The 23518-nt window shown below is 41.8% G+C and overlaps 1 protein-coding gene across 1 annotated transcript in view; it reads left to right on the forward strand.

The window, feature by feature from the left end:
• Positions 1–900: 900 nt before the first annotated feature.
• Positions 901–23518, forward strand: part of bmper (BMP binding endothelial regulator) — a gene marked incomplete at both ends in the record, with an annotated part of 32276 nt that continues 9658 nt past the window's right edge. Inside the window, 5 exons of the mRNA XM_083901656.1 lie at positions 901–1006; positions 8181–8266; positions 18480–18579; positions 22506–22588; positions 22912–23002. Of these exons, the coding sequence (XP_083757782.1) occupies positions 901–1006; positions 8181–8266; positions 18480–18579; positions 22506–22588; positions 22912–23002 (466 nt within the window). The remainder of the gene's footprint in view (positions 1007–8180; positions 8267–18479; positions 18580–22505; positions 22589–22911; positions 23003–23518) is intronic.

Raw genomic sequence — 23518 nt, forward strand, 5'->3', positions numbered from 1 at the left:
TGGGGACTTCTGCTTCTGACAAGATCAGTGTTTATGACAGAAAACGTCCGAATAAGTATGGTAATAATCATGTGTTAATATTACACTTTACACACACACACGCACGCACACACACACATGTCCAGTAGCAGCAGACACATGGAGAGAGGTGATGATTTTTAAAAACTTCAATATGTGGAGGAGAAGAGGAGAGAGGGTGAACGGGAGGAGGAGGAGGAGGAGGCAGGACTCTGGCTGCGTGGTGCGCTCTGACACCAGAGAGAGAGAGCGAGAGAGAGAGAGAGAGAGAGAGTAGGAGAGAGAGAGAGCAGTCCACTCCTCCGTCCCTGACAGTCGCATCGAGCATCCATGTGCTAAACGGACCTTTGGATCCAGAGCGCAGATTGAGACGGGCTTCCTCGTGGATCAGCTGCTCTGACTCCTTCTCTCTGCAGGAAGATCACATTCTTGAGACTCTGCGGATCTTATAAATCAGCACGTGTGTGTGTGTGTGTGTGTGTATTTGATCACTTCGCACGCTTCGTTCTGGAGAGAAATCCACTTCCGAACCTCCTGCTTCCCCTCGCGGGAAAACCCTCACATCTGCGGGATAGTTCTTTTTTTAACCGCCGCAAACCTCCTTTAATGAATCCTCAGACTTGTGTTTTCTGTGCGCGACATGCGCAGCCGCCGCGTCTCCTGCGCGTCGGCGCGTCTTTCTCATTCTAATGTCGCTGTGAGCGTCACTTTGCATTTGAGCACAAACTGACAGACAAGAGTGGAAATAAAAGAAAGAAGTCGAGTTTGCGGGGAAGTCGCCGGACGTCTCACTTACCTCTGGATTGATTTTTTATTTATTTATTTGAATTCTTCAGAAACTCTTTGTTTTTGTTTGTTCAATTTCCTGGAACAAATCTGAGGATGTTGCTCCGCTGCTTGAAGTCTCCCTCCTGGTCCACCTGTAGGTTTTTCCTCTGGTTGTTGCTGGTGCTCCAAACGCCCCGGTCCTCCTCTCCGCTAATTACAGGTAAGATTAAAGGGATCACACGGCTTCGTAATAACACATCACAGCGCCCACCGTGCGTAAAATCTACCCAAACCCCCGGTTATTTAGTCTGCTGCTGCGTCTGCGCGCTCCTCCACTCTGTTTTTACGCAGAAATCAAAGTCACTTGAGTTTTTATGTCACGAGTGATGTGGTGGTCAAGTAAATGTCCAGGAAACCTGTGATTTTAACTCCATTTGACGCAAAATCGCTGAGCAACAAAAACAACCCATCTCTACTCTCCTTATTTTTTTTTTACTTATTTTAAAAAAAGAGATTTAATCCTGCTATATTTGGTGTTAAAAACGTCACCAAAGTTGAAACTGAGACGTTCACATCTAGTATACAGGGCCTGGATAATTAAATTACCCCAGCTCGTTGTTCAGTTTAACCCGGGTTATCCTCAGTGTGCCACCCCGCAGAGCTGCAGCGCACAGAGAACCCATTAAAAGCTGCGCCCTGGCACGCTTGTTATTTGCAGCACAGCTTGTTATTTGCAACAGAGCTTGTTATTTGCTAGACGCAGTTTTCTGCCTGACACAAATCACGACACGAGTCATTATCACACGAGTCATTTCTATCAAACTTTTTTTTTTGGGGGGGGGGGGGGTTCAAATTGAACGAGGATTTTGGGATTTTTTGGGAGGACTTTGGGATGAAAAGTCTGCTGCAAATTATAACCGAGCTTTGCTCAAATTGTTGTTTTTGTGTCTGCACGTTATAATTAACCCTCTTTTTGAGTTAAAACCCGGCTGTAAAGTGCGGATCACTTTCCTCCACCGGCTCTAATTTAACAGCCTCCCTCACTGTCTCAGCGGCCGCCTGCGCTTTTGACAGCCGCGTTGCATTATAGGATATCGTTTGTTTGCCCTGCGGCGACAAGAGAATAACAGAAGCGCAGTGAATGGAAGGTGGTGGAGGAGGAGGAGGAGGAGGAGGTTGTCGCGCGCACAGACGAGCGGAGCTCCGCCACCAGCTCCTCGGCCTCCACGCGCCTCATCACATGGACAAACAGCGCGAGGAGGTGACCTCACCTGACTCTTGTGCAGGAGGGCTCACTTATTTATTTACAGTCTTGTATAAAGTGATCATTGAAGAAATGTACAAGAAAATAACTAATTTGACTCAAGTCATTTTTATATGCATATATATAAAATGACTTCAACTTCTACCAAAGTCATTTTTTTGTACTTTTCCTCAAGGATCACTTTATACAAGACTGTAAATAAGTCACAGTTAAGTTAATATATATATATTACTTAAGTAAAAGTCTTAAAAGTATATGACATTTAAGCATCAAAAGTAATTTTCTGATACAAAAAAGTGAGGATTACTAAATGAGCCTTTCGACTGGAAGGTTGCGGGTTCAATTCCTGCATGAACGGTAAAATTGTAGTGTGAAGCAGCTTGTCAAGACCAGAAAAGCTCTGTGTAAATACAGACCATAATACCAACTCTGATTCTATTTGGTGGTAACGAGTGACAAAGACAGTTGGAGGAAATGCAGTGGTACGAGTACAAGTTGCTAGAAATATAAATAAAGTAAAGTAAAGTCGAGATGTGATGTGAATATTGTACCTAAGTATTACAAACACTGTTTATTTATTTATGGACTCAGAGCGTTTCCATAACAACAGTAGCTGCGCTCCACGTTAATTGAACCAACACAACGGAGAAAAATGTTTTCTGGAGCTGATTCAAAGCAGATGTTTGACTTTGTGCTGTGCAGGGTTTTTTTTTTCTTCTTCTTCTTTTTACTTCAATGTGGACAGACCTCCACGGGAGAAGAAACATCCCTGACTGTATCCACATCTGTTCTGTCCCCGACAAGAATCACTTCTGATTTGAAGGGTTTCCCTTCTCTTTGGCTGTTATCTTCCTCCCCCTTTTTTTTTTTCTAGCTGCAGTAAACACAGAGACGAGGATCAGATGGTCCTGGCTCTTGTGACCAGATGGGTCTGTGCAGTCTTAGCCGTGCATCTGTTTGACATGAAACAGTGTATGTATATGAGAGCAGAGCAGACTCACTGTGCGTCAGGTGATGAGGCTGCAGCCGCTCTGATCCCAGCAGATCAGATTCCTCCACCTGGCATCCCACGCCGGCGTATCATCTGTCTATTGTGGGCTGAAGGTCTTACAGTGAAACGGGGGCTGAATGTGTCAGAGCAGCAGGTGGAGCAGAGGGTACAGAGGTCGCGATGTAACCGCAGCATTGCTGTGCCGCCGCTCTGAAACCCATCACATGGCATGACTATCTCCTCCTGTGTCAGTTTGGGTTTAATGGCACTTCACTGATGAGGCCTTTTATAAACTTTGAATCGCACTTTTCATTTTTTAGGTGTAAATGTACTTTCTTAATAGCTTTTTTCAGGCTCTGGAGATTCTTCATAAATTCCCCTGTAATCTCCAAGTCTCTGCATAACATCCCACTGAGCTGATTATGAGAATGTGGCAGGAGAAACTCTGGATAATCCAGACACAATCTCCTGTCGTGTATGCCATATATATGACAGAACGTCAGGGCCCAGTTCTCCGAAACATAATCCGAAGTTTGTGTCTGTATATAGCAGCTCTGGTTATTCTCAAACGGACAGAAGTACTTTAACACTGCTTTATTTAAGCAGAAAATGACCTGTACTTGTGAGAAGGAAATGCCTTTTCGATTGTCACTGTACAAGTACAACGAAGGTGGATTAACTTTCTGTTTCATTGTCAGGCCACTTAATCTGGGAATAATTTGACTTTAAAGCTTTGGAATAATATGGAATAATGTTGGTCTGAAGCAGCAGTAAAGTACTTAAAATCAACTGTTGCTCTTACTGCAGTGACATGATTGTGATGGAGTTTTTCTGTACAACAGTAAAATATGTTAATGCACTATGTCGAGCACTAGGGCTGCAACGATCAGTCAATTATTAATTGGTTTCTTAATTAATCGCCAACAATTGTCAGTGTTTTCTTTGCTCCATGTGACAAACAAATCAGTGAAACTGAATCACTTTTGGTTTTTGGACAAAACAATGTGAGAACATCATCATTGACATTTCATGGATTAAGTAACTCGTCGATTATTGGTATTATAAGTAATGTATAATAAGTATAATAAGTAATGATTAACCGATGCAGACTCCATGATTTTGGACTGCCACAGAAATAAAGTAGTAGCTGGTGAAATGAGCACATTCACACAATCAGCCCTGGAGCCAATAAAAAACCTGCATTTGCAGGAGTTTTTGGACCAAAAATTGATTCCCATTGTAGAGAAAAGGCAGATGTTTGTTGGGATTAGTGGGTTTCTTATTATATTATTATTAAATAATCTGATTAATCAACTCATTGAGATTCAATAGTTGAATCAAATTGAGAATGATACTGGATACATGGATATGAGACAAGGTTGAGGAGCAGCAGAGGAGGGTGGTTTTGTCAGGCTGACCCAGCCCCCACAGCCCCCACAGCCCCCACACCCCACCACCACTTACAGCCCTGCCAGTTTAATTACACTTGAAGGCTGTAAATTTTACAGCAGTGGTGGAGTCGGCAGGGTTTTGTCTGCTCTGCCCGAATCCACAAGCTGGCTTTTCTTTTCTTTTTTTCCCCCTTTGCTGAAGTCAAAGAGACGCAGAGCGCAGACGTCTCCACAGGCTCCGCTGTTGTAAAGACTTCAGTCCTTTACAGCCCGGATTCAATCTGACTCAACCCTGTTCCCACTGGTCAAAAAACCCATCTAATCCCAGATTTTAATGTGCTTTTTCAACATCCACTCGTGGGTCATTGCATTTGCGTTTTTTTTAAAGATGCAACATATCAACTTATAGTAAGAAACGTGTTCATTTTGTTTAACACCTTGTTGACCTTCGCCAAGGAGGTTTGTCTGTCTGTCTGTTAGTGACCAACATAACTCGAAAAGTCACGGACGGATTTGGATGAAATTGTCCACAATGGGACCAGAAAGTGATTCCATTTTGATCTGTAGAAGCTATCACTATTTTTATCGCTATTTTGTGGGGGGCTGAGCTGCCTTGGTGGAGGTCTGCGCTCTCCGAGTGCTTTTCTAGTTTTAAAATGTATTTATTAATGACGTCATCCATACAAGGGATTAAAAGGGAGATTGAAATAGTAATATTATTATTATTATTATTATTACTATTATCACTGAGAGCTGCGGTGTGTCACAATTCAGGCCTTCCCGATAATTTTAGTGTGAAAGAGAGGCTCGAGTGAACGTGTGAATTTCAGCCTCTTCAAATGGTTGGAACAGTGGCTCCTTCTTTTCACACAGGTTAGTCATAAACAGCCTTATCTAAGCAAATTAAAGTCTGTCCCACACTAGGATAATTGGCCTCAAGCTTGGCCTGATATGAACAGATTATCTGGCCAAATGATCCTGCAGTGTGAGGGGGTTAACAGACACCATTTTAACGCCATCGGACACATCACAGTCGTCGATTTCGACTTAACTGGTGTTGTGCAATTTGGTTTAGAACAATAATTTGTACAGTCCATGCCATCTTCTCAGTCATGACTTCATCCACAGTTTTATTCTAGTTTCGCTGCACAAAACGTCAAATCACGCGAGTTTCCTGGAATCTTCTCCCTGAAATCAAGTGTGTGGTCCTGTGTCTTCACTGCATCGTCTATTCTGTAATTCCTTGCGATTCTCACGACGTTGAGTCTCATTTAAAGGTCGCTGAATACAATTTGTGAGCGATCAGGTGCAGCCACGTCATACATAACAGATGACCGAGGCTCAGTCCATATTGCCATGTTTTTACTGAGTTTATTTTCCTTCTGTTTTCGACTCTTTTTCTTTTAGGTATATTTGCAGAATTGACAGTTGTTCCCAATGCTGGAATAGTGACCTTTGCCCCTGTTCACCTGCTTAGTAATGTGATTAGTCACAATCTCCTGTCAGGAGCCAGAGTCAAGAGGAGGAGCTATAGTTCTCTCGTTCTCTCTCTCATATGTAACTTGATTAACATTACGCTGAAAGGTTATTATGTAATTATTGCTCAGTGTCCACAAATATATGCTGCTTACCCGTGAGCGTTAAGTGTCAAATTTCCCACGATGTGGTTTGTGAGTCACCAGCGTGACCGAAAACCAGAATGTCAGCAGGTCTAGGGTCAAATGTCACAGTGCAGTGATAACAGGCCGAGAAAATATCGATCACAAACACTGTCAGGCTTTGTGTTTTTCATAAAATTCACGCAAAATCAACTTCACAAACCCTGTGTGTCAAGAAACGCCACGAAAAGTAAACGTGCTGTTTTGTGCTCGGACATCGGAGCGATTCTTTCTCCTCGGAGAGATAAGATCACCCCGGAGGATGCGTTTGTTTGAAACAGGAAGTAGTTTGATGCTCAGCAGTGGGGCTTTACCTTCACCTCTGATGACCCCTGGGTCAACCTCTGCCTCACAACAATAAGTCCTCACTGGGGAGGAAGTTTTCATTTTCAGAGAGAGGCCAAACAAACGTGACACTTGAAGAGCCAGCAGAGCGTCGACGTGCACGGACCGTCGTCTCTGCCTGACATCTGTCTGCTCCTACCCATAAACCCTTGTGTTTGGGGTTGTTTCCTGTGCTCGGCTCGGGTTACGCTGGCGCTCGTAACGAGCGGACTGAGACGATGACGTGTTTAAGACCTTAGTTTAAGCGTCGCTGCGTTTACCTGGAAACACAAAGCGGAGGAGTTTAAATAACCCACTTAGAACACGTCGACCTTGGACGTAATCTTAAATTCAGAATTAATGGTTGATCACTATGGGTCGGTATCATAAGCTGATGTTGGCAATTATGTGTGTTTTATTCTACATTTATGTGAAGTATATACACTACCATTCAAAGGTTTGGGCTAACTTAGAAATTACCTTATTTTTAAGGAATAGCACTTTTTTCCAATGAATATAACATTAAATGAATCATAAATACTCTCTATACATTATTAATGTGGTAAACGACTATTCTAGCTGCAAACGTCTGGTTTTTAATGGAATATGTACATAGGTGTATAGAGGCCCATTTCCAGTGTTCTAATGGTACATTGTGTTTGCTAATGACGTTAGAAGACTATTGGATGACTAGAAAACCCTTGAAAACCCTTGTGCAATGATGTTAGCACAGCTGAAAACAGTTTTTCTGGTTCTTTGACAGAATGGCAACATTATTATTTTGAATATAAATCATTATTTCTAATCTTGTCAATGTCTTGATTATATTTTCTATTATGCAACTCTTTTGATGAATAAAAGTGTGACTTTTAATGGAAAACACAACAAAATTGTATAGGTGACCCCAAACTTTTGAACAGTCATGTGTATATATTTATTTCCTACCTGTAGCTGGTAATGTATACTCCTGCGTAAAGTGCTCTACGCAGGTTACGGAGACCCCTCTACGACAGCCTCTCCGGCGTCTAAGGCTGCACGAAAAAAAGTGTCCGTCACTTCGTCAAGGGACAACGGAGATGGCAAGGGCTGCGATTGGTCCTCAGGACAGGCTGAGATAACGCTACTCTGTGCCGGCCTCTGTGCGCAACGAGCGTCAACAGAGGCGGAGCTGATCACCGCGTCACTGCCAAACTATAAATACGTCATATCTTTATACACAAACCACAATGGGCAATTTCTCGCCTCAAATTATCTTAAAACTGTGTTCCAGGACACAGAAAAATATTTATTTGAGGCAAGAAACGGCCACTGTTTCAATGTTATTCAGCTGCAACAACAACAGTCTTTCTCTCTCGGACGCCATTGCTCACTGTAGCCAGGAGCACAACAACCTTGTGCAGCGACCCCTACTGATTGGACGGGAAATTGCTGTGCGTATCCGTCACCACGACGGAGAACTATGAAGGCTCGAGGGGTCTCCGTGGTTACGCAGTCGGATAACGCTTTACGCTACGCAGTCGAAGAAGTATACTGTGGCCTTTAGTCAGCTCAGTTTCTGCATTTTTACGGTTTTATGCTACATCCTGTGACAAAAGGGTGGATTGTTTTCCACTCCATTGCAAATGTTGAATTTTACTAAAAATGTCTTTGTCGCTTTCACTTGCTTTGTTGGTTCATGTCAGTTTATTCAACCGCCGTAAGGTCATCAATGACCCTGAAGGTCTTACTGTGTCTGTGTCTCACACCTTCTCCCTCGTCCCTCTCAGGCACTGAGGCCAGCTGTGATAACGAAGGAGAAGTTCTGCACATCCCCAACATCACCGACAACCCCTGCATCACCTGCGTCTGCCTGGTAAGGACAACCTCTCCACTGTCTTTACTCTGTGCTGTGACATTGAGTAGCTGCTGCTGCTGCAGGTTTTCCACTGAGACTAAAGATAGTGTAAAAACACTGATAGTGATATTTGCCGAGCTGATTAATTGGGCTTTGTGTGGCGTTTCTTATCAGTCCATTGTGAAAGAGTCCTCGCACATGGACAGGATTTACAGGAAATACACTGGTTTTGCCGGGGATTGTAGGTAGAATATGGATTCATGCTTAAAAGACATTTAATTAAAGAAATGAAAATGACTTTGACGTTTCAAAGTCCATTCAACACAGTCCAACTATAGACGACCTTAGGAGCCGATCAGAAATATGTCGCGATCACACGACACGTTTGCCAAAATGTTTAAACGAGTTCCAACATTTTGTCAGCTAATCAAATCAAACTAAAACCTAAGATTAGGAATTTCCTCATCTTTATTGTGATAAAGCTAAAAGCAAGAGCTTGTTAACATTAACTAACTAAATTATTAGACAAAAAGAATAATAATATGAGAGGAAATGGATAGAGAAACCAGGTTTTCTCACCTACTTGTGTTTGATAAATATATGGAGGAAGAAAATAACTTTTTATCTTGAATGCAGAAAAAAAATCACTGTTTACTTAATTGAATTGAACTTAACCTGTATTCTTATATTGCCAGTGGTGATTATGGTGAAGACATTAACTTAACTAAAAACTTAATAATAATTAATACAACTTCAAGAGTTGAATGTGACTTTTTACTGCTTTAAAAACAAACATTGTGAGGGAGAAAAGCGATGTGGCGATTGTCTGGTTTTAACAGACGTGCCTGTCGTCACTTTGTCTTGGCTCTGCCCGGTTGTTAAAATCAAACCCACAAAATGTTAAGAGGACGACTCTTTCCTGGAACATGTGCTCTTTGACCTCTGAACCCCCCCCACACACACACACACACACTGTAGAGGTCTTTGTTTTTTAGGGATGAGGCTTTTCTGTGTCACTGCTTTGACATGGAACCATAAGAGCGGGGTTTGGTTTGTAAACAACCAGGAAATGCAGAGGTGTGGTCTGGAGCTGTGTGTGTGTGTGTGTGCGTGCGTGTGTGTGCGTGTGTGTACTTCTTTTTCTGACATAAACACTGAATGTTACACATAATGTAACTCCAAATGTCTTGTTTCCGATTGGCTCACACGTTGTAACTGTATGTTAGGACGCACAGACAGTAATCACGTAACCATGCTATGCTAATTAATGTTCATCTGTTACGTCTTTCGTTCGAACAAACTTCACAGAAAGTCTGCGATTTTTTTACTCCTCAGTCTTTTTCCTCTTGCGTCAACTTCCTTTTTTTGTTTCAGTTTTTTTTGTCTTTACTTCCACACAAAGTGGCGTTTGCTCGCTAAAGAGTGAAAGAAACGAGAGACGAGCGGATGAAGGAATGTCACCGCACTGTGTCCCCTTGTCCCGTGCGTGGACACCATGTATGTGCACCATTCATGTTCATGACAGCTCTCTGGGTCCGCAGCGTTTGATTGGCCTTTTAAAAATCCTCCACTGGCTCCCGATTGGCTGCTGCTGCGAGGCTGAACTCGACTCAGTCGCCCTCTGTGTTATCAGGCAGACATCAGCTAAAGCCCTGCTGAATGCTATCAGTCATCAGCAGGCAATGGTCGGCCTTTCATCTCTACTTTAACCCCCTTACACATGCACACACACACACACACTCATGCTAATAAACTTACATACATTAAGGGCCGGGTCTTTATTGAATTTGGCCTTTGTTTATCGCCTCAGAACTTTTTGTCTTTAGTTAAAAGGATAAACTCAGCCACATGGAATGTTTGGACTTCAGTCAACAAATAATGACCGAATGTCACAATCTAAATATAGATTTTGCCCATTTACTTGTTTCAATATGAGAAAGTTCACTCTAATAGTTGACAACAATAGAGTAAATTCTGATTTGTAATACGAATGTCCACGTTGTTGGAGAAGCGTCTTAAAGTTTGTCAGGTCAGCGTTATCAGGTGATTAGTCAACAAGTGTGTATTATTTATATCTCCTGCAGCATTTAGCCTCATTTTTCTCTGCTATTTGAATTAGTTGCAGTCACTCTCTGGGGTTTTTCATTCACATGTGACAGTGGGACATCACAAACGCAGGAAAATCAACAATTGGAGTGTGACTTCCCAGTGAACGTCTTCTTACAACGTAAGCAGAACTTCTTATGACAGCAGCTCAGTGGTAGAGCGAGTTGTCTTTCAGCTATAAGGTTGTGGGTTTGATTCCCGGCTCCTATAGTCTACAGAGACAAGACAATTACCCCAAAATTGCTCCTGGGTTTATAGGGTTAACACTAACAGAACTACAGAAATATGCTGTATGAACGTGTGAGTGAATGAGTGAACTCTTTCTGGCTGCACCATTTCTCATCAATCGGATCATCTAAGTCCATGGTTCTCAAACTGTGAAACCGTGTACCATCAGTGGTACGCAAGCTTCCTCTGGTGGTACTTAATAATAATGAATTAAATAATGTGTATTTGTGTGAAGTATTATGTGAAGAAGAGGAGGATGATGAGAGAGGAAAATGATATTATTGGGAATAGATCTGCCTCCTGTGAAAACTTTGTCGCTGACTTTGTTCGACCTCTTTAAAACACTGTATTTTAGACGTTGGTGATAATGGTGTTAACACAAACAAACACGAGAAGTACTAGAAAGGGATATAGAATAAGCAGTAGACAAATATAGGGAATAAAAATGCAATTTAACCACAGAAATTGAATAAGCAATACTGTAAGAAAATGTTTGAAAATATGAAATGAAACAGTGATATTGGAGAAGACTATTAATAACCACTGCTTGAAGTCATCAATTGACAGTGAGACCGAATTAAAAGATACAATATTGTAGTGGTGGGGGTAAAAATCATCCACAATTCTGAATCGATTCATAACCTTCAAAAATAATTTTTTCTTTAAGTTAGCTAGCCTAAGCTTTTATTTATGCAAGTAATTTTTTCGTACAGTCAGTAAGTTTCTATTTATCTTCTTTTGTCTTAAGTTTGCCTTTGTTTGATTACATCATTGGAATCTGTTTATTAAATCACTTATACTATTGTTTTGATGCCATACTTTGCCTTAACACACTATGCATTCTATCAATTTTTGAATCGTTTGAATGGAGAATCGTATGAATCGAGAACCAATTTTGAATCGAATCGTGAGACACTCAAAGATTCACATCCCTACAATATTGTAACCATCATAAAATCATGAGTGACAAGGAGGTGAAAAACCCACAGGACTGACCTGCCACGAGCATCAGGGAATGCTGTTAATCACCGTTTTAGTTTTTAGTGTGAAAGTGGCTATGTTCTCAAATAATACATTTCCCGAGACTCTTGTGACGCCATGCTGTCTTTATGGGGGGTGGGGAGCCATGGAGGCACCAGTGTCACTCATACATGGAGGCTTGATGGGGGGTTGATGGGGGGTTGGCTCCTCAGTCGGTCCAGAGTACCTGCTAATGGCTCTGTGGATAGAGACGCGCACACAGAGGAGCCATTGTGTGTGTCCGGGTGAAGCCGGGCGCTGTAATGGGTCAGGAGTGGATGTGGCTGACAGACTGACTGACAGGCGGGGTCGCCATGACGATCCGTTATCTCGGAGGGTCTCGGCCCATCTCCGCCACGCTCTTCATCATCCTCATCTATCTGTCTGTCCATCTCTGTGTCTTTTTCCACTCTGTCATCGGCTCTTCCTCCCGTCACTCGCCCTCACACTGGCTCCTCTTTTTGTCTCGTCTGGAGATAAAGCCCTCGACTCGTGCCCGAATCCGCTATAGGGCGATGGTTTTGTCAGAGGACGTCTTGTTTTACTTCAGCTCATCATTGTGGACCGCGTATGAAAATAGTAATGTTTAATGACAGGCAAATGTCTCACCTGAAGTGTGGCGTTGTGTTATAGAGACACAAGTGAAACAGGTTTTATTGCACCCATACAATACCAGCATGTCAAACCAAAACAACTGATGGTTTTCTCATCAATATCAAACCACAACTCGTAAACTGCTAAAGTGGCAGCACAGGAAATACCGTATCTGACCCAGGACGTATACTTTAATACAATAAATACATGTTGCATTAGAAGAAAGAGTAGTTCATAATGAAATGGTATCTCGTGTGGTAATCCATTAAGTTTTAAATCTATAATCTAGCGACTACTGGACTGAAGCTTCACTTAAAATGTACAAAGCAAATTAATTCGTAATATCTGAAAGAAAAGCATCGTTTTTCTGCAAATTGTTTAGCCATAGTTGCGATTGTGTGTGTGTGTGTAATCAGTGCAGACAGACAAACAGACATGTAACTTTGGAAAAGTTAAAAACCGCCTCTCTGCTGCTGCAGCCTCAGTCCTTACTCACTTTGTCTATCGCTGCGTTCGAGTGGAACTGGTGAGTGCCTAATTGCGGCGTGTGAAGCCGTGTACGGGTCGTAAATCTGACAGAAGTGTTCCGATAGGCTCGTCTCGTAAACGCGGTAAACAACTCCGTTTCAATTTATGTCCAGATTCCAGCGGTTCGGTCGGCACCTGCCAGACCAAATAAACACAGGCTTTATAATAACACATTACATTTGTTTTCTGACCTCTTGTGAAGTCAAATGCTGCAAACTGGATGTTGAAAACTAGAGACTTTACCTTGGTATAAAACACAACAAAAAAAGCAGATGGAAACAGTAGAATATAAATGATGTTAAAGATATTTTCTTGTAGCTAATAAATATGCAAAAATCTGGAGCTATCCCATTTCTCCAAATCAAAAAAACCTAAAAAGTAAACATCTAATAAATGTAGTTAAATGTGTTGTTCTTTCATAAAGACTCTCCTGGCTCTGTGGCCACTAGGGATGCAATGAGTATTTTGTTAATCGATTGCTAAATGAATCATCTATTTTGATAGTGTGAATTGGTCTGAGTGTTTTTTATATGATAAAACAAGCGTTCTCATTTTTCAGCTTCTTAAATGTGAATATTTTCTGGTTTATTTGCTCCATTTGGCAAAGGAATCAATAAAACTGAATATTTGTGGTATTCGATACTGAAATAAGTCATTAAGTTTGATATTTATATATTTATATACACTAGGAGGAAACAGTAACAGAGACAACTGTGGCAGGTCAGCGTTATCAGGTGATTAGTCGACAAGCCCCGCCTCCCCCTGTATCGATCAGCTACTGTTTGAGTTGAGACTCTGTCAGGAAACGACCTTTACCTTTCTCGAAGATCAATCACTGACACGCACACACACACACACACACATACGCCGTATCTCTTTTCAGAAATATGTGGTTGCTCAACAAGTCGCCCGTGGTGACGCTTGACCTTTGAACTCTCTCGAACCTGCTGTTTTCTTGTTGTGTCGTACACTGAGGAACGAGGATTTCCTCATCCCGCACTTTGACTCATTAAGTCAAAGCAGGGTTATCTGAATTTTTATCTGAGAACAACATCATTTTAAAGTACTCAATAAATCGAGAAAATAAAACAACAGATTAACCAATTAGGAATATAAACGGTAATTGTAGCTCTGAGAGCAAGTAATCTTAGACAGGACTCTTTGCAGCTCCTCCAGACTCTGGCTACATCCAAATATTTTATTCCCCATAAGATCATTTGCTCTCTCATCATCCTCCTCTTCCTCATACATACTTCACACACTGGTGTATTGAGATTAGTTTAAGTTGGAGCGAGAGATAAAGTGACTCTGTACATGTACCACAGTTTGAGAACCACGGTCACCGACGGCGTTTTTCACTCTGCTCGTCTCGTCCCTAAGCTACCGTGGCTCCTGTTCTCCAGCAGGGGGTCGTGACCTGTTTGTTCTGGAGGAAGGGTGAAAGGTTGAAGGTCATGGTGGTGACGGGGGGTTAAGGTGTGTGTATGTGTGTGTGGGGGGGGGGACTTTCAAGAAGGCCTGGAGTCCAAGGGCTTAAGTGGGGCCTTCAAGTTTTAGAGCTCCTCTCCTGCGCTGACAGACCCCGACTGATCTCTCCATCCTTCACCATGACAGAAAGTATGAGGGGGAGGGGCTTAGGCCAGACAGAGGCTTTGATTTTTAATGAAACATCTTAAAAAGTAGAGGAATGACTGATGAGCACTGAGAGAGCGACGCTAAAAACAGCAAGTGTCCAGGAGAACTCGTTAGATCTGAACTGGAACTGAAAAAATGAAAGAAAAGAAGAGAAGTGGACAAAGATGGAGCAAGAGAAAGTGATGGATGAGGAAGGAAGGACAGTGATGGTGAGGAGGAAGAGGAATTTTAAAAAAGACTGGTGAGGAGAAGAGGGGAACACTGTCGCCTCCTAGTGGTGAGCAGCCTCACTGTCACAGAACGGAGGGGCCTGCAAAGTCATATTTTTTAGAACCTTTTTCCACATTGTGATGAAAACTGAGCTCAGCGTTTTATTCAGCTGAAGAAGAAAACATGAATGTGAATGTAAAAACATCACTTCACCAACAAATATAGTCAATAATAAAATGATGGAATAAGTTACAAAAAAATGCAGAAAAGTTAATTATTTACTTCACAAAAGCTTTTACTTCATAAATGTCTTCTTAAAATCTCTATAAGAAGACATTTATATAATTGCTTATGTTCTTTTCAGCTTCATGAAAACATTTGCAAAGGTTTATTGACCCAGAAACATAAAAAAACAAGACAATTAGTTTTATTAGCTGCACTCTCTCTGATTAATTCAACATTTCGTACATCATTATTAGCTGCAAAATGTTAATATCTTGGGTTTAATGTTGAAAGATATGTTTTTATTTATATATAAAAGAGATTGTTCAATGTGCTTTACAGAAATAGAGAGAACCTTCACAGACAAAGCAACACATGGACGTGCAAGGCACTGAGAATATTTGTTTGAATGTAGAATATCTTAAACGTTTAAACGTAGACATTGATAATTATTGTATATATTTACATGGTTATGCAGTGCAATTTCAAACACTGTTTTCCCACCAAATTCTTATTAAAATGTATCACACAGTGTAATGTTTATATATTATGTAGTCATTTGTAAACAACAACACAAAAAACATCATCTCACACACTTTCCCTTTCTCCCTTTCTGTGTGTGTGTGTGTGTGTGTGTGTGTGTGTGTGTGTTCAGGGGTTGGGGGGTGGGGGGGTGTCGTCACCCTCGGCGACAGACAGCCGTCCAGTCGTCCAGTCTTGGTGCCGCACTGGTATGTTGAGTGTTTATAAGGCGTGGTGACCCATTATGACCTTTGACCCCCTGTGAAGGGGGAGGGGGGGGGGGGGGGTCACATGTACTAACAACATTTTGTGCTAATGGATAACATGAGGGAGAGAGAGAGAGGGACATGACCTTGGAAACCTAGAGGCCAACCTCTAGGTCATTAAAGTCTCATTCCAGCATTTAAAAGAAAAACTGTTGTCTGGTGTCAGTTTGCACGACAAACTGCTGCTGGGTTTTTCTCTGTTTTGTTTAGTTTCTTGTATTTTTCTACCTGGTTTCTCCCTCCGTTTCTGTGAGTTGCAGTAAACAAAACAACAAAACAATGTGCCGAGTTGATCTAGGAAGGTAAAATGTCAACAAACTGCCTTTGAAACCCACGATTGCAGTACACGCAAAAAAAGGATTAACATGCATCAAAATAACAATAACATCCCAAAAAATAGAAGGCATTTATGTTTAAAAGATAGATTTTTTTTAAGGAATTAAGGGAAAAGAGAGGGGGGGGAAGTGCACACACACACACACACACATCACAGTTTCCAGATCACAGACTGACGTGGCAGGTTTTGACAAACTTAGAGCTACAATGACAAAAAGATTTAGATGTGATGTTTTTCCATAAACTCAAGGGGACAACACAAGACAAGATTTAGGAAATGTATGGGATATGTGTGCGTGCGTGCGTGCGTGCATGCGTGTGTGTGTGTGTGTGTGTGTGTGTGTGTGTGTGTGTGTGTGTGTGTGTGTGTGTGCGTGTGTGTGCAGCTTCTTCCTGCTCTCTGCTCTGTATTTGACCACAGTGGCACCTCTGTGGTTTGGTTTTATCTGCGCTCAGAGCTGAGATGAGCAGTCCTGTCTGTGGTCACATCCTCCTGTGGGTTTTCGGTAAAAACCCACAAGGGAAGAAGAGATGCAGGATCTAATCTGGTCGGACATAGTGAGACAGAGGCAGATGTACTGTAGCTCTCTCTCACACACACACACACATTATTCCTGTATTGCAAGATCAACTTTTCTAGAATATCAATGCTTGTTCACATGAAAGTTCCTTTTTATTTCCTCCCTCTTGCTTATTTTACATCCTCTGACTCGTCTTTCCCTCTCCTCCTCCCTCCTCCTGTCATGACATCATCTGTCCTCAGTGTGGTTGGGGTTTTAGCTGGAGCACTGCTGCTATATTAAAGTGCCCCGATTTATTTTCGCCTGCCTTTGATCCGTCCTCGTTAGAGCCGCCCCGCCGCTGGGCCGCGGGGGCCACGGGACCCGCCAACCTCCACTTTGTAATCCCTCGCAGTGTGTAAAATAAAACACACAGCATGTGGATAAAATCACCAATAAAAGCTGGGTGTGAAAGTCGAGCGGATTAAACGAGTGCAGATCGGGAACCGGTCCCATGCTGCAGTTGGTGGCGATGACGGATACGGCGGTGCTCTGTTTGTGGAGGTGACAGAGGGTGAGGTGCTGTGGAAGTTTACGGCGAACCTGTGCACTGAGTCACCTTTGGTTTAGAAAGTATAATGAGTCCAGAAAAAACATGTGATGGATCAGATTAAGGTGACATTTACATTTAGAACATAAAGCTGCTGATAAAGTTTTTGGATTCCTTTTTAGTTGAGGTTTCTTCTTGGTTGGATGACTGATTGTTTGGTTGGCTTGTGATTGGTGGCTGATTGGTCTCTTAAATGGTTGGTCGGCTTACTGGCTTGTGATTGGTTGGTTGGGTGTTGAGTGAGTGGTCTCTTAAATGGTTGGTTGGTTAGTTGGTTGGATGGTTGGTTTGATAGTTGTGACGTTGTCTTGTGTTCGGTTGTCTAGCTTGTGGTTGGTTGTCTTGTGATTGGATGGTTGTTGGTTTGCTGGGTTCTGGTAGGTTGGTTCGTTGGTTGAAAGGCTTGTGCTTGGTTTGCTTGTGATTATTTGGTCAGTTGGTTGGTTGGTTGGTTGGTTTGCTTGTGATTCTTTGGTCGGTTGGCTGGTTGGAAGGCCTGTGCTTGGTTTACTTGTAATTCTTTGATCGTTCGGTCGGTCAGTCAGTCACTCAGTTGGTTGTAAGGCTTGTCCTTGGTTTGCTTGAGATTATTTGGTTGGTCGGTCGATTGGTTGGTTTGTGATGGTTTGCGTTGGTTGGTTAGTATATTATTTGGTTGGAAGGCCTGTGCTTGGTTTTCTTGAGATTATTTGGTTGCTTGATTGGTCGGTTGGTTGGCTTGTGATGGTTTGCTTATTGTGATTCTTTGGTCCAGTTGGTTGGTTGTTTGGTTGGTCGGTCGGCTGGTCAGTCACTCAGTTGGTTGTGTTATTTATCCTCAAGGTGAATATCATCAGCAATAACATACGCCACACAAACTCATAACACTAACAGACACCAGACGGATACAACGTTTACTTTATATCACACTATATTATTTTTAGACTGGAAATGGAAATGGAAAAACAGTGCTTGAGAAACTGAACGAGCCGTGAATTTTACAAACTACAAACATGTGTTGTGTGTTTTCTCACAATCAAAAAAAGTCAGTGTCACCAACACACTGTATCTTATAAATGTGTTTCTACATGTTAAATGCTACAGTGCATGTATAACCAGCAATGAAGACACAGATCAAACATTTTCTTCCTTTGGGAATTTTTTTTCTTCTGCAGAGCAAAACATTATTTAAAAAGTTTCACCTCGCAAATGTATGTTTTGATAGACACAATAAATAAAATAACCCTAATATGAATGTTACAGCTGGAAATGATTTCCTGAGGCCCAAATATCCCTAGTTCACTCATAAACCTTTCCCCCTGTTAATCCCGTGATGATTTCTAAAGTTTGTGGTGGATAAATTACAACTTTTCTTCCATAAAGTATTTAAAGTTTTTTTGTTTTTTTTCGAAGTGAAATAATTTTTCTTACTGATCCAGTCAAACCTCTCATGTTCTCTCCCTTCTCTGCTGCAGGAAGGAAAGGCCGACTGTAAACAGGAGAAGTGTCCACTTGTCTCTGAAGACTGTGCTCTGGTGGTGAAGCAGACTGGAGCTTGCTGCGAGAGGTGTAAAGGTGAGACGAGCACTTGTACAACAATATACAGTTACTACACACACACACTGCTGTGCTGCTGTTCTTGGCTTCCATTCATTTGGTCAGCCTAAACAAAGTCTTATCCCTAACCAGTTAATTACTAACCCTAACTGCAAGTCAAACCTTTGCCCTAAACCAGGTCTTAAACTTGAAAACCCCCTTTAAAATTGTGGAGCCTGGACAAAATGTCCCCGAAAGATTGAAATGTCCTCACAAAGCTAGGTTTGTAATGCATAATGCATTCCCTAGCCCCTTATAACAAACCTTTAAGCTCACATAGAGTGGTCCTGTTACACATATATGCAATAACCATCACAAATATATATGAATACTTAACCCTAACATAAACCTAATTGTAATCCTAACCCTAAACCAGGCCTGAAAACGCCCTTTAAAGTTGTGAGGACCATTCGAAATGTCCTCAGTGTCCCAAAGTATCCTCGATAACTATGATTTATATGTTTTTTCATATAGTTCACGAAGATTACATATGTGCACACTAGGGATACAACGGTATTCTGTATTTTACGGAACCGTTCGATACACCCTGTTTGGTTCAATACACAACGGCAAACGTCAAAATGTATTAAAATACACAATGCCGCATGATTAGATCCACACTGCTCTGCTCATGCCGCCTTCAGTGGCAATCAGCACGAGTGAACGAGACTCTGAAAAAAGGGAGTTTGAAGCGCCACCGTTTTATGTCCGCTGTGTGAGATCATTTAGGATTCAGCGTATGAGAATGAGAAAATGAATGTCAACAAACAAACCACGGTGTGCAAACATCTGTTATGCAGCGCAGTGAAGTTGGTTTGAAGTTGGATATTGGACAGACACTCGCTCTACAGCGCCACCCAGAGCAAGCGTCATCACCGCCTCTTTCACTTAGAGCAGCATGGTGTATTTGTAGTTGTAGATTCTGAGAGTGCGTTAACATGTTGTTTATTTTTGTTGGATATCACTAAACTTTATTTATTTTTAATTTGTGTGGTTTTATGTTTGCTGTATTTGATCTGATAGTGCACTATTGTTTAAATAAAGTTAGTTGTGTGATTATATCTGTGCTTTTAATTATTTTTACAATGTAATAATGCCTTTGCACGTCGTGAGTAGTTTTATATTAAGATATCGAAACCGTACTGATACTGTGGCCCAAAAACGTGATACATACCGAACCGTGGAGAAACTGTACCGTTGCATCCCTAGTGCACACACACACACACACACACACACACGCACGCACACACCCACACACACACACACACGTCAAAGTCGGGCCTGTGTTTGTTTATTAGGCTCTGCTATAATAATATTGGAAGGTAAACTGGGAAATCACATACACACACACACCCTCAAAAAGCACTTTACATACTGTAACTGAACAGGGAGGCTATAATATGACCTGTGGGGATAAAGCTCTATTATTTACTTCACATAAAGACATTTGCTCTGTGCACACACACACACAGACCCCCCCCCCCCACACACACACACACACACACACAGCTGCAGTGTGAGGAGACAGTGGGGGAGGGAGTGTGTCATTTACAGTTGCTGTAAATTCATATTTGCTTTTATGAGCCTGTGACACACCACAGCGTGATGCACGTGAAATAAACATTTGTATGTGTTTATCATGTTTAACATTTAAACATTTAAAATGTTAAACGCTGAAAACGATTTATTTGACAAGCAGCATTTATTGGTGTCTCAGCTGATCTCAGTCTAAACTTACAGTATAAAAACATCATCATACAAAATAAGCATCTGGTATTCTGTCAAGCCTGAGCCATCGTTTGAAGTTTTGCCGTTCACGTAAAGTATGACGAGCGCTTTGGGAAAAGCTCTGGATCGGATGCCTTTAAAAAAGCAGAAGATGATCCAGGTGTTGGGGGTTGGGGGATCCAGGAGGAGGCAGCGTATACTCGTCCTGTTGTCAGACTTTCTCCTGCTGTGTTGTAACATGGAATTATTTGGACATTATCTAGACATTTGGCGGGAGAATCACAGGAGAATGTGAACATTTTGGCGCTTTTCCACGGCACAGTTCTAGGGCGACTTGGCACGGCACGGCTAAACTGTACGGGGTTTATTTTATTATTCAATTAGTGATAGTACCTGTTACCTGGTGCATTTTCGTGGTACCTGCTCTGCTGAGGTTCCGAGCGAGCTGAGCCGATACTAAAATGTGGTGTCAACAGACTGTCGGAGTCCGGAGCACGACGTCCGACGCAAGAATCAAACCGAACAATGCTCATGTGTAGATCAGTAAAAAGGACATTCAAATCCTGAAAACATCTCCAACTTTTACCAAAAAGTATCTAAAATCTCAATATTTAACAAAGGAGTCTGGTGTAGCCGAATCACAACCTGTTCCGCCGTATTTCAGTTCAGTGTCATGTATAAAACAACTTCACGAGGTACTACAGTAATGTAAATTCAACGTGCCTGATACCAAACTGAGTAGAGTAGAGTAGAGCGATTTGAGTGATTGATCCTCTGAACTGAGCCGATGCCCCATGGAGACTGCTTGATTAGTTATTTATGTGCACAATTCTAAATATTTAATTTGTTGTGTGACTTTATTTCTGTCATGCTTTACAACTTTCTAAATAGTCTCTAAAAGCAAAACCTTCTGTTGACTTTGTTTTTTTAAGAATTAAAAAAAAAAAAGGTTTTGTTTTGTTTGTTTTATTTTACCTTTGACTTTAATACAGTTTGAGAAATGTTGACTCAAGAGAAACTGCATCTGGCTTCAGTAATGAAGCAAAAAAAGTGTGAAAAAAAACACTTTGTGTGTGGTTAGAAATATAAAAACACACTTATGCACCTCCCAGTGCTCAGGCAGGGCTGAGCCCTTTTGTTTCTGCGGTTGGGCGTTTTTTTTTGGTTTTTTTACGACACGGCACTTCATTAAGACAGGTGGAATGAGCTCAAGTCGGACGTGGGAAGCTTCCCACGTCGCCACAGCAACCCCTTGTTAGTCTTCTATTGTGTGGTCTACTTGTCGCCACTGTGACCAACTTCAGGACCCCAGTGTGTCGTATCACTTTTATGAAATCATACACTCGTTTAATGAGAATCACAGCCAGACTGCACTGAACCACCCACTTTAAAACTGCCATCATTAAGCAGTTTACACATGTAGGAGTGTTAAGATCATCAGACAGGCCTGTTTACATGTGTGACAGAGTCCTAGACTGTTGTTGTCAGGATCTCTAGGAAAATAAGCTGATTGTTGAGCTTCATCTCCTGGTCGTTTTGGCATGGAGACATTCCAGCCTGAGCCCCTCCTACCACATAAGCTCCAAAGACACTAACTTCATATAATATGTTACATCTCTCAGGCTCTGAATTGCTCCACTCATATTGGCATGGTTTTATGATCTTTATTTGTTTTAAGTTGCCTGCAAGTGGAAGGTCTAGAGGAGGCGCAGAACTCTTATTCTCCCTCACATTCGTTGATTTACATGGTGTGGACAGGTTCTTATGGATTATTGATCAATAACTGCTGCCTGGCCCGGGTTTAATCGGGTTAATATGGGAAAGTTGTTGCGTAGTAACAGGATATGATGATGAGGAGTCTGTTACTGTCGAGTCAGATCGACCGTGCCTTGTCCTCAGCAGTGATACAGTATCACAGGGTTTGATTTACACCGAGGCTCTGATCGCATGTCATCATATGGAAAGTTAAACATTGATCTGAGACCACTTACTGTAAATGGGATGAAATGAATAGGCTTTTCATTTAGTGCTGAGTGGACAGAGGCTCATCCAAACACATCAATCAGGCGTCTGCAACAAAAAAAAAAAAGTCAGTGTGTTACAATGTCAGGACATGAAATGCCAACAAAAGCATGTCTAACCTTGACGGTTCTTTTATTTATATCTTTATTTCTCAGGCTGCATGTTGGACGGACATTCTTACAACAGTTCTGTGTCGTGGACAACGTCCACCAAACCGTGCATAACACGACGATGTCAGGTACGTGTGCATGTGTGAGTGTTGTTTTCAGCTCTGACGTCATGATGACATATCTGACCTCTGAGGCACAGATGCAGAGGAGTGAAGGGACAGAGTAGGGAGAACCTTGCCTTAAAGGAGGGAAATAGACAATGCAAAGGTATATAGGAAGGAGGGAGGAGCTAATGAAAGAGAGAGCAAGAAATTAGGATGGAAGAAAAGTTGCTGTGAAAGACTGTAGAAGTAGTACAACGAAGGTGAGTGAGGAGGGACAGTTGGAGGCATTGAAGAAAGACATTTTAATAATAACGTAAAACATTTTATTTTCTTCCTGGTTGTGACAGGAAGGTGTCGCGACAGAAGCGGAAGTGCAGTGTGTCGTCCACTGCAAGAATCCCAAAATCCACCCGAAGAAATGTTGCCCCACCTGCCCCAGTGAGTAGCATCATGAATGTACTGATGATTTCACTGCCATTTAAAAAAGAAATGTTTTAAGTTTCCCTCAGTTCTGTGAAAACAAAATAACTGGATTTGTTATGAATAAATCCAAGAAAATGTCAGTCCTCAGCATTTGTCCTTTGATATGTATTTTGACCAGTCCCATGAAAATGAACTTTTATGTATGATTAGTTGTTTCTGTCTAATATGTTCATAAGCCCAGTTGCAAGTTTTATTTTTTATTTCAATGCTCCCTACATTTGCAATTTAGTTGTCAACTTACTCCTGTGCCCCAACATGACAAATCAAAATGGCTGCTGCAAAGGGAACGTATCTATGTTCCCCGGGTCCTATGTTCCCCGCTTTGTATGTGACCGGGGAACATAGGACCCTTTCTCTAACCCTACCCTTTTTCAAAAAAAAGGGTCCTATGTTCCCCTGTCACATACAAAGTGGACCTTTTTTGGGAAAAACGGGGAACATAGGTACGACCCCCTGCAAAGTGTCAACAAA

The sequence above is a fragment of the Microchirus variegatus genome (genome assembly GCF_963457635.1).
Source record: "Microchirus variegatus genome assembly, chromosome: 1".
NCBI classification, from domain to species: domain Eukaryota; kingdom Metazoa; phylum Chordata; class Actinopteri; order Pleuronectiformes; family Soleidae; genus Microchirus; species Microchirus variegatus.